The sequence below is a fragment of the Triplophysa dalaica genome, chromosome 1 (assembly GCF_015846415.1).
Source record: "Triplophysa dalaica isolate WHDGS20190420 chromosome 1, ASM1584641v1, whole genome shotgun sequence".
Classification (NCBI taxonomy): domain Eukaryota; kingdom Metazoa; phylum Chordata; class Actinopteri; order Cypriniformes; family Nemacheilidae; genus Triplophysa; species Triplophysa dalaica.
In genome coordinates this window covers 2,804,706-2,818,155 of record NC_079542.1, presented here as the reverse complement: position 1 = coordinate 2,818,155, position 13,450 = coordinate 2,804,706, and the positions used below count along the sequence as shown (strand labels likewise).

The window sequence follows — 13,450 nt, the reverse complement described above, 5'->3', positions numbered from 1 at the left end:
ATTCTGCATGTCGCGCGCGCGCACGGCGGTTCTAGTCACACGGGAGCGCGCTCGCGCAGTCGCATCAGATGAGACTCGCAGTTGAGATCAGATCCAGACTAAACTCAGTCATTATTAAAGAAACCTCTGAAATCGAGAAAATCATCTGTCCGTCGCGGAATTCAACGCGACAGAAGAGCGTTCACAGTCCTTTGATGCTCTGTTGATGCGTCAAGGTGAGTCCGCGTCATCGTCCTCTCCAAGCGTCAGAAAACGCATTGTCATCGATGTGATCCATAAAAAGATCCAAAATAGTCCTTTTTTATTTAGGTATTTTAATCGCTTTATGTGCTCAGTTAAAGCTCATTCATGTCTGTGTGCGTTACAAACGAAACCTTGCGTCAACACCTGTCATTACGTTTGTTCATTCAATATTTATTATTATACACTTATATAAATAATCTGTTGAGTGTTCGTTAAAAATGTTTTGATGTGATGCAGTGGTGATGGATCTGTGGCCCACCTACTGATGCAAACGCATCTGCAGTAATGCAAATAATTAACAAAAAATGCATTTGTTCTGTTATTTGTTTGTTGTATGTATGTATTAAATGAATTGTGATTTTTCTCTCCATTTCAGTTGTGTTTCTGTAGAAAAATCGATCTGTTGTGTGTGAAACAGGATCATAAACATGTCACTGTATCCCTCTCTAGAAGACATGAAGGTGGATAAGTTCATCCAGGTTGGTCACACGTGTGGTTTTTCTGCCCTGATATAAAAACAGTTTGATTTGAATCTATCTTAAGGCTGCAGATTTTTTTCAAAGCAGCTTTACTCTGGAAGGTTCATTTATTATTGAAACAACCTTTAAGGGAATCTAAAGAATCAGAATCAGAAGAGCTTTATTGCCAAGTGTGCTTGCACGCAATTCATTTTCTTTGGTGTTGGAAGCTTCTAGTACAGACATTCAACACCATAACAATACAATTTAATAACATTTACAGTCTAAAAGATTCTAAAATATGCAGATATAAAATAAAAGACTATTGTACAGAAAATGGGGAATAATTACATATAAGAGACATTGTACATGGTAGTATATAGTAGAATATACATATTAACAGTTGTATGTACACTTGTGAAAATTGATAATGTTGTAAGTAGAGGTACTGTTATATACATGTATAAATAAAATGTACATATAATAAGGCACTATAGTGTACAGAATACATGCATGCTATATATTGCTTTATATTATTTTCTGTTCATGCCTTTGTTGTAGTTTGTTGATTCTAAAATGTAATTAGCTTACTGTTAACCTGCTTTGCAACAATGGAAAATCGTTCAATAAATTTATAAATTTGAACAATATAATACTGCTTTCAAGCCGGTAATAAAAAAGAAGAGTAAACATTCTGTCGAAGTGACCCTATGCGCATGTCTTATAGATGGTTTCATCTTAATAACATAAACAAACGTTACTGCGCATGCCCACATTCGTGACCCCAACTCAGTGTTGGGGTAGTTACTCTGAAAAAGTAATTAATTACTAGTTACTCATTACATATTCAATAGTGTAATTAGATTACTGTCCAAATTACTCTGTCCAAAAAGTATTTAGTTACTCATTACTAATTACTTTCTATATCCTACATCGACCTTGATTAGTTAAGTGATTCAAGGATAGACATGAAACGGCTTATTGAATTCATTCAAATAAATAATATTATTAACTGACCAAAGTATTACAAATGTGAGAATTATACATTAAAGCACAGATTTTAAAGTAAGACTTTCAATTTTGATGTCAATAACACTATTGCACACGCATATATTTAACAAAGTATTTAGTTTAATTACATCAAAAGTAACTGTATTTAAATTACAGAAAACATATGAGTAATCCCTTACTTTACTTTTTCAAGGGAAAAGTAATTAAATTACAGTAACTAATTACTTAGTAACTTGTTACACCCAACACTGCCCCAACTGAACTTCTGATACACATTCACAAACAGTTCAACGAGGCGTCTAGTTAATATATGTCTATGCAGTAGAAACCAGATTAAGCGTTACTTGGCTAAACTTGTCTCTTCAATATTTTGAATTTAGACTGCGCAACCAAACTTAACCGCTAGATGTAATTGATCCATAATATTTCCTAAAATGCGGCCGAACTACAGGACCCATAGGTCAGTTGCATGAAGCCGACATTTTAGATTTTCGATCAGTGAGTGTGTGCTGGATTATTTCCGGTCGTGTTACACTGTCTGGGAAAAGACATTTTTTAGATAAAAATAAGAAACTGATATATCAGTGATATAAATGATAAAAGACTTCCATTCCCTCTCATTTATTCTATAATCCATGCAGATGTGGGGTTAACCGAAATCTATATATACAAGTCATGTATGCATAAAACAGTGTGTGTATTGAACGTTTCCACAGATATTTTATTTTTGACAGTTGGGGGACTAAGAAAGGTATGAAAAGCATTTATTTCCTCTCATATTTGCAGGCCAAAAATCCTTATTTTCCCACGAAGTGTAACACGACCGGAAATAATCCTGCCCCCATTTGCTGATCGAAAATCGAATATGGCGGCTTCGTGCAACTAGCCTATTTGACAAATTGTTTATTTAATAAAATGAACACACAACAAAATTAAACAAAAGTTTATTTAATACAGTTATTATTCTGTTAAATAATAATATATATTAATATGAACATAAATTAAACAAAATATAAATAGTTATATTATTTGACACTAGCCAAACAGAAACCGTAAATTAACTGGAGCCGCGCGCGCATCGGATGAAACGCACTTTGTTCCAATCCACATACAATCCGTCCCGATAGTATTCGAAAGCAGAATTAGTATGTCCCTAATCGTAGTATGTTGTAAATAGTGTTCCAAAGATTCCCGGATGGTCTACTACTTCCGGGAAAAATTTGAGTTGCAGAACGATGCACACTGTGACGGCTGATATTACCCACAACTCAGCACATAGGCGTAGTTTAGTAAGTTTAATTAACAAACGTAAGTATGCAGTATACATTACATACGAAATAATGAATGAATAAATACCTTAATGATAAGAAGGGCTGTATTTGGATGTGTGTGTGATTTATTTGCCACAATGTTGTCAAGGCAACAATGGCCACTTCCGCTTGCTCATAGCATGTGTAAGTATTATTCTCAAATTATCCCTTGAATGTTTTTTTTTTTCTCGTAGTCTCACAACACACCCACCGCCAGCCCGTCGAAAGCCTTACCTGTTCCAGAATCATCCAGAACCTCGCAAGAGCTGAGCATCAGTTACTATGAGTCAAAGACTGAAGAGATGGGTATGAATCAGTCATAAGTAACTTCTGTATGTCCACAGCAGATAACAGGTTACATCATTCTTTATGGTCGCTTGTGTGTTTAGGCACGCCAGGCAGGTTGTACCCAGAGCTGAATGAATTTATGGGTTTAAACCTCAGCGCAGATGCTCTACAGACTTTGTCATCTTCTGTCCCCGACCAGAGCAGCGGGGTGAGTGTACGTTGTTGGTTTGTACATTTGTACATCGAATTAGTAAACCAATACGGTAAATGGCTACATAGTAGAGCTCACCCAAAATTGTTACGAGGAAATATTAATGGATCTGTTAAGAAATACTTTTACTGATTCATTTCCTTTACCCAGTATAGTCAAATTGGGTTCTTTACAGTTTGTTAAAAAGTGTAACATGAATGAAACCAGTGTAACCAGTAGCCTACATTGTGATGTTACCAAGGTGCTGGGCCTTTGCCAAAATATTTAAACAGTGTGAGTAATGTGCATGCCAATGCTTTTGTTTCAGACTGTCAGGGGCCGGCCGTCCGGGGCGAGCTGGGCGGCAACACCTATAACAGGGAATGACATGGGAGTGAAGAGGGCTGAGATTCGACAGGGTGTACGGGAGGTGGTGCTTTGCAAAGACATGGATGGGAAGATTGGTCTCCGTCTCAAAGCCATTGACAATGTATTACTTTACTGTTCTTTAAAACATTATAAATCAAAGTCAGAAACAACGGTTTCATCGGACACACCCAATTGGCCCGAAGTTAACGTCCGGTCTGTGTTTGGTTATAATATAAACAATTCAATTTATATACATATTTTATTGTGTATTAATTGTATTCAGTTAATCTAAAATATTCAACAGTTATAGATTTTTTCCAGAAGTTAAGTTTGGGCCACAGAACGTATGTTTATGTTGTTGCTGCTGAAACTGTCTATTCAGAAATGTGAACGTTGTTATGCATGCTTGTAAACGATTTATTTTTCATATGTTCGACTTTATTGTTGTTTTCATCAGAAACATTGACCTGTAATCTCTTGCAGTAATCCGACCGTTGCCATTGTGTGTGTTTCAGGGTGTGTTTGTGCAGCTGGTGCAGGCGAACACTGCCGCAGCACTGGGTGGATTGCGGTTCGGCGATCAGATTCTGCAGATCAACGGTGAATCGTGCGCCGGCTGGAGCAGCGATTACGCACACAAGGTCCTGAAGAACGCCAACGCAGAGCGCATCACGCTGGCCGTGCGAGACAGGTACACGCTAACACAACATGTATGGAGCATGGCTGCAGCTGCGGTGAGTGCTGCTGTTTTATTCATGAGGATCAGATGCTTCAGACTGAATTATTGATGAACAGATCAGACACAGTAGCGTGTGCTGTGCAGTTTTAGAAACGTTGTGATGCAATGCTTGAACTGCTAAAATGGTCATCCTTAAAGATGAGGTAACACATGCAGTTTCTGCCAATCTCATATTAATCTTGAGTACCTATAGAGTGTTTTTAAAAGATCAGTTCTGGTCCTTGATTCTGATTGGTTGTGCCGAGTTCTAAGCCGTTATAAAATACCCCCATTTTTATCTGCTGACCGCATTAAATAGCCTAAAGATCACTTTATTTTCGATATTTTATGAAACCTTGCTAGGTATTTAAAAAATCATTTTATAAAAGCAATAAACTTTGCGTCGTGCCACAATGCCTTAGCTGTTATAAAATGCATATACTGCTTTTTGGGGCTTATTTAAGAGTATTTAGTTTGTTCAAATTTATAAAAGACAGAGCACCTGAAGGCGGAAAAAGACGAGCACCTGAAGGCGTGCAGGGAGACAGAACTACAACACGAGCATACAATACATCATCGCATTGATTCACTATAAAGTTTGTGTTGTTTACATTATGCACTTACACCGATTACCAACAAAACACGGACACATGACTCAGTTTGACTTACTGTGGCGGTTCATGTCTTGCATCTTTTAGCGCTGGGACTGCTTCATTATTCAGTTTCAAACGATGGCTTTTTGGCTTTAAACGAGAGGCTTTTTGGTGCTTTTGGCTTGCCATACTCTCTCCGGTCTGCGTCTCTTCCCGCTCTTTCATTTCGTTATTGATTGTTAATTAGTTCATGTCCAGCACCTGTCCCTGTTTGATTTCTTCCCCTTTAAATAGTCCTCATGTTTCATTGTCCTGTGTCGGTCTTTGTGTTCATTCCATGTCCTGTACTCGATGTCTCTTCCCACAAATTCAAGTAACTGTAGTTAAATGTTAATCGTTAATCCATTCTAGTGTTGTCAAGTATCATATTAAATCTTTGTTAGTTTAAGTGTATTCAGTATAGTTCCTGTGTACTTGTCATTGTTATTGTTATCATCACTTGTTTTACCCACTCGGTACCTGCCTGCATTTGGGTTCTCCTTACCACGTTTCATGACAGAACCGGCGTAGATGGGTGTGTACTTTCTCACGCTTTCTGGTTTACACGTGGGAGTGCTTTTACGCTCGCTGGATGACACGTGGCTGGATGACGCATGGGCGTGCAATTCTGGGAGTATTGTCCAATAAGGGACTAAGAACCCTTGTTACGAAACGGGAATCCATGTTCGAAAAAACTTTCCGAAACCTGTACGAACCCTGGCAGAGGGAATTGAGCACAGAAATGCTACGTCATACGTCCAACTCATTTTTGACAAGTTGACCATGTTAAAGCTGGAGTAACACACGCAGTTTCTGGCAATCTCATATTAATCATGAGTACCTACAAAGTAGTATTTCATACGTTTATGTCTTCGAAGGGTATTTAGAAGCCAGCACGTTTAACAGTGTAAAGAAGTCAGAACCTATGAAATGGCATGTTACCTCCACTTTAAAAAAAGGAAACAATATGTAAGGTTGTGCAAAAGAATTAAAGGTTAGGCCTATAGGTAGTTTGTGCACATCAGAACAGTGAAAAACTAAAGAGATGCTGTAAAACATTATGTAAATGTGACACATTTCACATGCGTAGTTCCATGCTTGTGCGTCTTATAATAAAAGTAGAAACCGTCATTGAAAGACTATGTCCCCGTTTGCAGACCACTGGAGAGAACCGTCACCCTTCACAAGGACATGAGCGGACAACTGGGATTCATCTTTAAAAAAAGCCGAATCACTTCAATAGTGAAGGACAGCTCATCGGCACGAAACGGACTCCTCACCGACCATCAGATCTGTGAGATCAACGGTCAGAACATCATTGGACTGAAGGTAAAAACCCCATTTGTGTGCTTTCTCTTGTGCGTTCAATGCAACACAAGCAGGTGACTGGTGAGCTGTGAACATTTCTTTTTGTTTCTCGTCTTTTATTAGGACCCCCAAATCACCGACATCCTTAATTCCAGTGGGGGTGTCGTCACGGTTACGGTGATGCCGGTGGTTATCTTTGAACACATGATGAAAAGGTATGGAAAATAAACGGCGGATGTACAAAAGCCCGTGCCAGTCAGGCCTCTATTCATTCCACTTCACCAAAAGACTTCTTTCTTCATGCTTTACTTCCCCTCACAAACGTGTCCTTAACATCTGACGTCGCTTTACTTTGTTGTTTCCTCTCGATTCTCTCTGTCACCGCAGGATGTCCAGCAGTATTGTGAAGTCGCTAATGGATCACGCTGTCCCCGAGGTGTGAGGTGCTTCCGATCGCAATCGTACGGCAGAGGGAGCTAAGTTGCACCAGGGCTTGGTTTGGAGGCGTTTGAACCGTGGATGTTTGCGTTTGTGTGTGATTTTGTGCATGTGTTTGAGAGCGACCATCAACAGACAGACACGAGAAAACATTTAGTTTTACTTTAAAATGGTTCACCGAAAAAATCTCATCTTCAATCTTCATGTAGTTCCAAACTCCTATCACTTTCTTTATTCCATGAAACACAAACTTTCCTGCTATTAATATGACAGAAAAATAAGTCATAAACTATATTAAGTCTTCTAAAGTTACACGGTACAACAGCATTATTGTTGTTGTGTGGGACTGTTCTGTTAAATGTGTAAAAGTAAATACATTTTATGATGCTTCAAACTTCCTTGTTGTTCACATATCTCAACAGCATCGCTAAGGTTTGGAAAAACATGAACAATTTAATGATGAATGTATTTAAATTTTTGGGTCTACTGTTACTTTAAATATTCTCCTTCATCTTTAAAAACCGCATGCAGAGCTGGGCAGTAATGGATTACATGTAATCTGGATGACGTAATCAGATTCCAAAATACTCGTAATAAGAGTAAACTACATTTGAAAATACTTGTTATCAGACTATAGTTACTTTTTTATGGATTACATGATTTCATTGTATTCACAGAATGACAGTAAGTAAGTTTTTAATAATTAACATATCTACTACTTATATATGTTTGTGAGTCTGAGAGGGAAAGGGTTTGGAATCAAACACAGAGATCCAAAATGGAGCGGCACTCAGCATTTGACCGCTGAATGTATAAACACAAAGGGTGTGACAAGAAATGAGATGAGAAACAAGATTGTGTTCACAAGAACAAGACAAGATTTTTACAGTATTTTTAAGGAATCCTCAGTGATGAAACATATGAAAAATAGTATTTTATTCAACTGAAAATCTTTATCGGCTTCAGCTTTAATGAATGTCTATTTTTATGAATTATAACATAATTTAAAAGGGGCAGGGCATCTTTAATACAAAAATAAAAAAAATTCACCATCAAAAATAATCTTCTCACTGGATCTTGTCACACCCCTAACAGACACCATTTCATTTTTAAGGAAACTATTCATTGTTACTATCAGTAAACACGAACAGCAAGTTATAAGAGTGTTAGCTTTTTGTCTTTACCGTACTTTTAAAAGATCTCAAGGCTCTTGTTAGTGATAAAGAATGGAATATGTATTTTTTCTATTTGTATCTTTCACAATATTACAAAATCATCCTGCTTCAATAAATGTGACATCAAATAGGAATAAAATCAAAAGAAATCTAAATGTTATCCAAAAAACATAAATATGTAATCTAAGAGATTATTACTGACTACAAATTTCGTCATACAATTCAAAATCATTAACGGATTACAATTCATAAGCAATCTACCCAGCTCTACATGTAACGCATGAAGGTTATTTGAAATCCTCTCAGTTCTCAAAACATCCCACAAAAATAAATATTAAAATATATAACAGCTTGCCAACACCATTTTAATGATAATAATGCAGGTACAAATACAGTTTGAAAGCCATTTAAATCTATGCACCGCTGAAAAAGTTGTGTACATGAAAATGCAGGAGAGTTAAGAGATCAGTTGTGTTTGTGTTTGTTTCTTTGTTTGTTTGTTTTGTACATATAAGCAATGCAATAGATTGCCTTCCTCAGAATGGGTTTGTATTTACTGTAACTTGCTGGCTTACAAATGAGCAGCACAATGTTGTGAAACTGCTGTTATATGCTCATCTGATATCAGGTGTTTCTTCTCTTAAAGAAATATTGTTTATTAGACCTATTTACAACTTCTTGTCTATCTACAGCATCCGTTCGTGCTGTGATTTAGAGCTAACTTTGCTCTCATTTTGTTGCCGATATAAAACATTGTGATTATTGCGATGATTTTAATGTTGTTTTTATGTGGCGTGGGTGCAACCTGCACTCAGGTCAATCCTGCAGGGAAAACCCAAAGAAAAGTGATAAAAGTATATGGAAACACTTAGGAGACTGATGTGGAAGTAATAAAGAGACACAACTGACCACACTTGTTCTGTCTTTCTTTGGCCAAAAACACCACTTTGACTGTTTATGATCATTAGAGAAATGATAAACGATGCCTATGACATCCCACAATCCTTTGCGTAGTTGTTTTGACAAAGAAGTCCAGTTTGAAAAACTAAAGAGATGCTGTAAAACATTATGTAAATGTGACACATTTCACATGCGTAGTTCCATGCTTGTGCGTCTTATAATAAAAGTAGAAACCGTCATTGAAAGACTATGTCCCCGTTTGCAGACCACTGGAGAGAACCGTCACCCTTCACAAGGACATGAGCGGACAACTGGGATTCATCTTTAAAAAAAGCCGAATCACTTCAATAGTGAAGGACAGCTCATCGGCACGAAACGGACTCCTCACCGACCATCAGATCTGTGAGATCAACGGTCAGAACATCATTGGACTGAAGGTAAAAACCCCATTTGTGTGCTTTCTCTTGTGCGTTCAATGCAACACAAGCAGGTGACTGGTGAGCTGTGAACATTTCTTTTTGTTTCTCGTCTTTTATTAGGACCCCCAAATCACCGACATCCTTAATTCCAGTGGGGGTGTCGTCACGGTTACGGTGATGCCGGTGGTTATCTTTGAACACATGATGAAAAGGTATGGAAAATAAACGGCGGATGTACAAAAGCCCGTGCCAGTCAGGCCTCTATTCATTCCACTTCACCAAAAGACTTCTTTCTTCATGCTTTACTTCCCCTCACAAACGTGTCCTTAACATCTGACGTCGCTTTACTTTGTTGTTTCCTCTCGATTCTCTCTGTCACCGCAGGATGTCCAGCAGTATTGTGAAGTCGCTAATGGATCACGCTGTCCCCGAGGTGTGAGGTGCTTCCGATCGCAATCGTACGGCAGAGGGAGCTAAGTTGCACCAGGGCTTGGTTTGGAGGCGTTTGAACCGTGGATGTTTGCGTTTGTGTGTGATTTTGTGCATGTGTTTGAGAGCGACCATCAACAGACAGACACGAGAAAACATTTAGTTTTACTTTAAAATGGTTCACCGAAAAAATCTCATCTTCAATCTTCATGTAGTTCCAAACTCCTATCACTTTCTTTATTCCATGAAACACAAACTTTCCTGCTATTAATATGACAGAAAAATAAGTCATAAACTATATTAAGTCTTCTAAAGTTACACGGTACAACAGCATTATTGTTGTTGTGTGGGACTGTTCTGTTAAATGTGTAAAAGTAAATACATTTTATGATGCTTCAAACTTCCTTGTTGTTCACATATCTCAACAGCATCGCTAAGGTTTGGAAAAACATGAACAATTTAATGATGAATGTATTTAAATTTTTGGGTCTACTGTTACTTTAAATATTCTCCTTCATCTTTAAAAACCGCATGCAGAGCTGGGCAGTAATGGATTACATGTAATCTGGATGACGTAATCAGATTCCAAAATACTCGTAATAAGAGTAAACTACATTTGAAAATACTTGTTATCAGACTATAGTTACTTTTTTATGGATTACATGATTTCATTGTATTCACAGAATGACAGTAAGTAAGTTTTTAATAATTAACATATCTACTACTTATATATGTTTGTGAGTCTGAGAGGGAAAGGGTTTGGAATCAAACACAGAGATCCAAAATGGAGCGGCACTCAGCATTTGACCGCTGAATGTATAAACACAAAGGGTGTGACAAGAAATGAGATGAGAAACAAGATTGTGTTCACAAGAACAAGACAAGATTTTTACAGTATTTTTAAGGAATCCTCAGTGATGAAACATATGAAAAATAGTATTTTATTCAACTGAAAATCTTTATCGGCTTCAGCTTTAATGAATGTCTATTTTTATGAATTATAACATAATTTAAAAGGGGCAGGGCATCTTTAATACAAAAATAAAAAAAATTCACCATCAAAAATAATCTTCTCACTGGATCTTGTCACACCCCTAACAGACACCATTTCATTTTTAAGGAAACTATTCATTGTTACTATCAGTAAACACGAACAGCAAGTTATAAGAGTGTTAGCTTTTTGTCTTTACCGTACTTTTAAAAGATCTCAAGGCTCTTGTTAGTGATAAAGAATGGAATATGTATTTTTTCTATTTGTATCTTTCACAATATTACAAAATCATCCTGCTTCAATAAATGTGACATCAAATAGGAATAAAATCAAAAGAAATCTAAATGTTATCCAAAAAACATAAATATGTAATCTAAGAGATTATTACTGACTACAAATTTCGTCATACAATTCAAAATCATTAACGGATTACAATTCATAAGCAATCTACCCAGCTCTACATGTAACGCATGAAGGTTATTTGAAATCCTCTCAGTTCTCAAAACATCCCACAAAAATAAATATTAAAATATATAACAGCTTGCCAACACCATTTTAATGATAATAATGCAGGTACAAATACAGTTTGAAAGCCATTTAAATCTATGCACCGCTGAAAAAGTTGTGTACATGAAAATGCAGGAGAGTTAAGAGATCAGTTGTGTTTGTGTTTGTTTCTTTGTTTGTTTGTTTTGTACATATAAGCAATGCAATAGATTGCCTTCCTCAGAATGGGTTTGTATTTACTGTAACTTGCTGGCTTACAAATGAGCAGCACAATGTTGTGAAACTGCTGTTATATGCTCATCTGATATCAGGTGTTTCTTCTCTTAAAGAAATATTGTTTATTAGACCTATTTACAACTTCTTGTCTATCTACAGCATCCGTTCGTGCTGTGATTTAGAGCTAACTTTGCTCTCATTTTGTTGCCGATATAAAACATTGTGATTATTGCGATGATTTTAATGTTGTTTTTATGTGGCGTGGGTGCAACCTGCACTCAGGTCAATCCTGCAGGGAAAACCCAAAGAAAAGTGATAAAAGTATATGGAAACACTTAGGAGACTGATGTGGAAGTAATAAAGAGACACAACTGACCACACTTGTTCTGTCTTTCTTTGGCCAAAAACACCACTTTGACTGTTTATGATCATTAGAGAAATGATAAACGATGCCTATGACATCCCACAATCCTTTGCGTAGTTGTTTTGACAAAGAAGTCCAGTTTGAAAACCACAGACATTGCGATTCACTTGAGGCAACCTTTCTTTTCAATGGTGACAAATAAACCCCAGGGTTATACTTGCTCAGTACAAGTTCTTTGTCCGGGTCACATGAACAATTATTATTTAGTGTATGTTACTATATTTGGCTTTTATCACTTATTATCAAAATAAAACATTTTTGAGGAGGAGTAATGTTTATTTTAACAGTTTTTATAGCAGTCGAGAAGGGGTTAAAGGTGGGAGCAGGCGAGCAGTCTATAGAGAATGGGATTTTAGCGCCCCCTTGGGGATGATTCGAAAAATTATGTTCTCTGCTATAAAAAATTGTGTTTTAGAGGATTTTTGTACCTTTGTAAGTATGGGTCATATTAGCTACTAAAGACATACAGTATGCATTCCATACAGTTTGTGGGTTGTTTAAAGGCATTCGAATGCCTTTAATAGACTAATTAAATAGCCAATTTAAATTGTTACTGTCCTCAACACCATTGTTTCCATATCCACTGTCCAGTTCTAGATTATACTGGTTTGTACATTAGAATATAATCTGGAGCTGTTGGGAGTGTATTCTTTCTCTTCAGTTTATTGAATATTTGTGTCACTTTTGGTGGCATTTTGAACTGGTCCTTGATTCTTACGGCTGAATTAATAAATAATCATAAACACCAGAGGCCGACAGTCCTACATATTCCTGATAGTTGTGTTTATAGGCTAAATGTCCAACTTTTACATTGATTAATTCCAAGAAGTGTACCAAACTTGAATATTTCTATTTGAATATTAATTTTGAATATTTTTGTTAACTTTACCGACTTTACAAGATAACACAAGATAGATATTTATTCATGGGAATTTTAAACACGACACATTATTTTACCATATCTATTTATCATAATCATTTAAAGATGAATAAATCTGACACAAATATGAGCATGAGTGACCGAAGAACTGAAACTTTTTTAAATGTCAATTATCTATAAAATGAGCTGTTGTAGAATGTAAACTAAAGTTAAGTTTAGTCATTTCAGGTAACGGATGTTTGACGGAGGCTTCAATTTCACATCTGGTGTGTTATGAAAATTGTAATTTGCCTTATTAAGAAAACATCTCTCTTGATTTCATCAGTCAGTTTTTCGTAATCTAAGAAATTTACTAAAATAAACTTTTTTTCGACTATTTAGCAACGTTTTGAGGAGATAGTATTGAGTATTTAAAGGGATAGTTCACAGAAAAAGGAAAGTTCTGTCATCGTTTACTCAACCTTGTGTAATTTCATACCTGTATAAATTAACTTGTTCCGATGAACACAGAGAAAGATATTTGGAAGAATATTTGTAATTTTCA

At 36.5% G+C, this 13,450-nt stretch overlaps 1 protein-coding gene across 1 annotated transcript; it reads left to right on the top strand.

Moving 5' to 3' along the window:
• The first annotated feature begins 50 nt into the window (after positions 1-50).
• sdcbp (syndecan binding protein (syntenin)) lies at positions 51-11,978 on the top strand. Its single transcript, XM_056756020.1, has 11 exons — positions 51-215; positions 620-722; positions 3,217-3,328; positions 3,412-3,518; positions 3,829-3,990; positions 4,385-4,560; positions 6,377-6,548; positions 6,651-6,742; positions 6,915-9,477; positions 9,580-9,671; positions 9,844-11,978. Exons 2-9 carry the CDS (start codon positions 672-674, stop codon positions 6,967-6,969), a joined length of 927 nt encoding a protein of 308 aa, XP_056611998.1. The 5' UTR covers positions 51-215; positions 620-671; the 3' UTR covers positions 6,970-9,477; positions 9,580-9,671; positions 9,844-11,978.
• Positions 11,979-13,450: the final 1,472 nt, after the last annotated feature.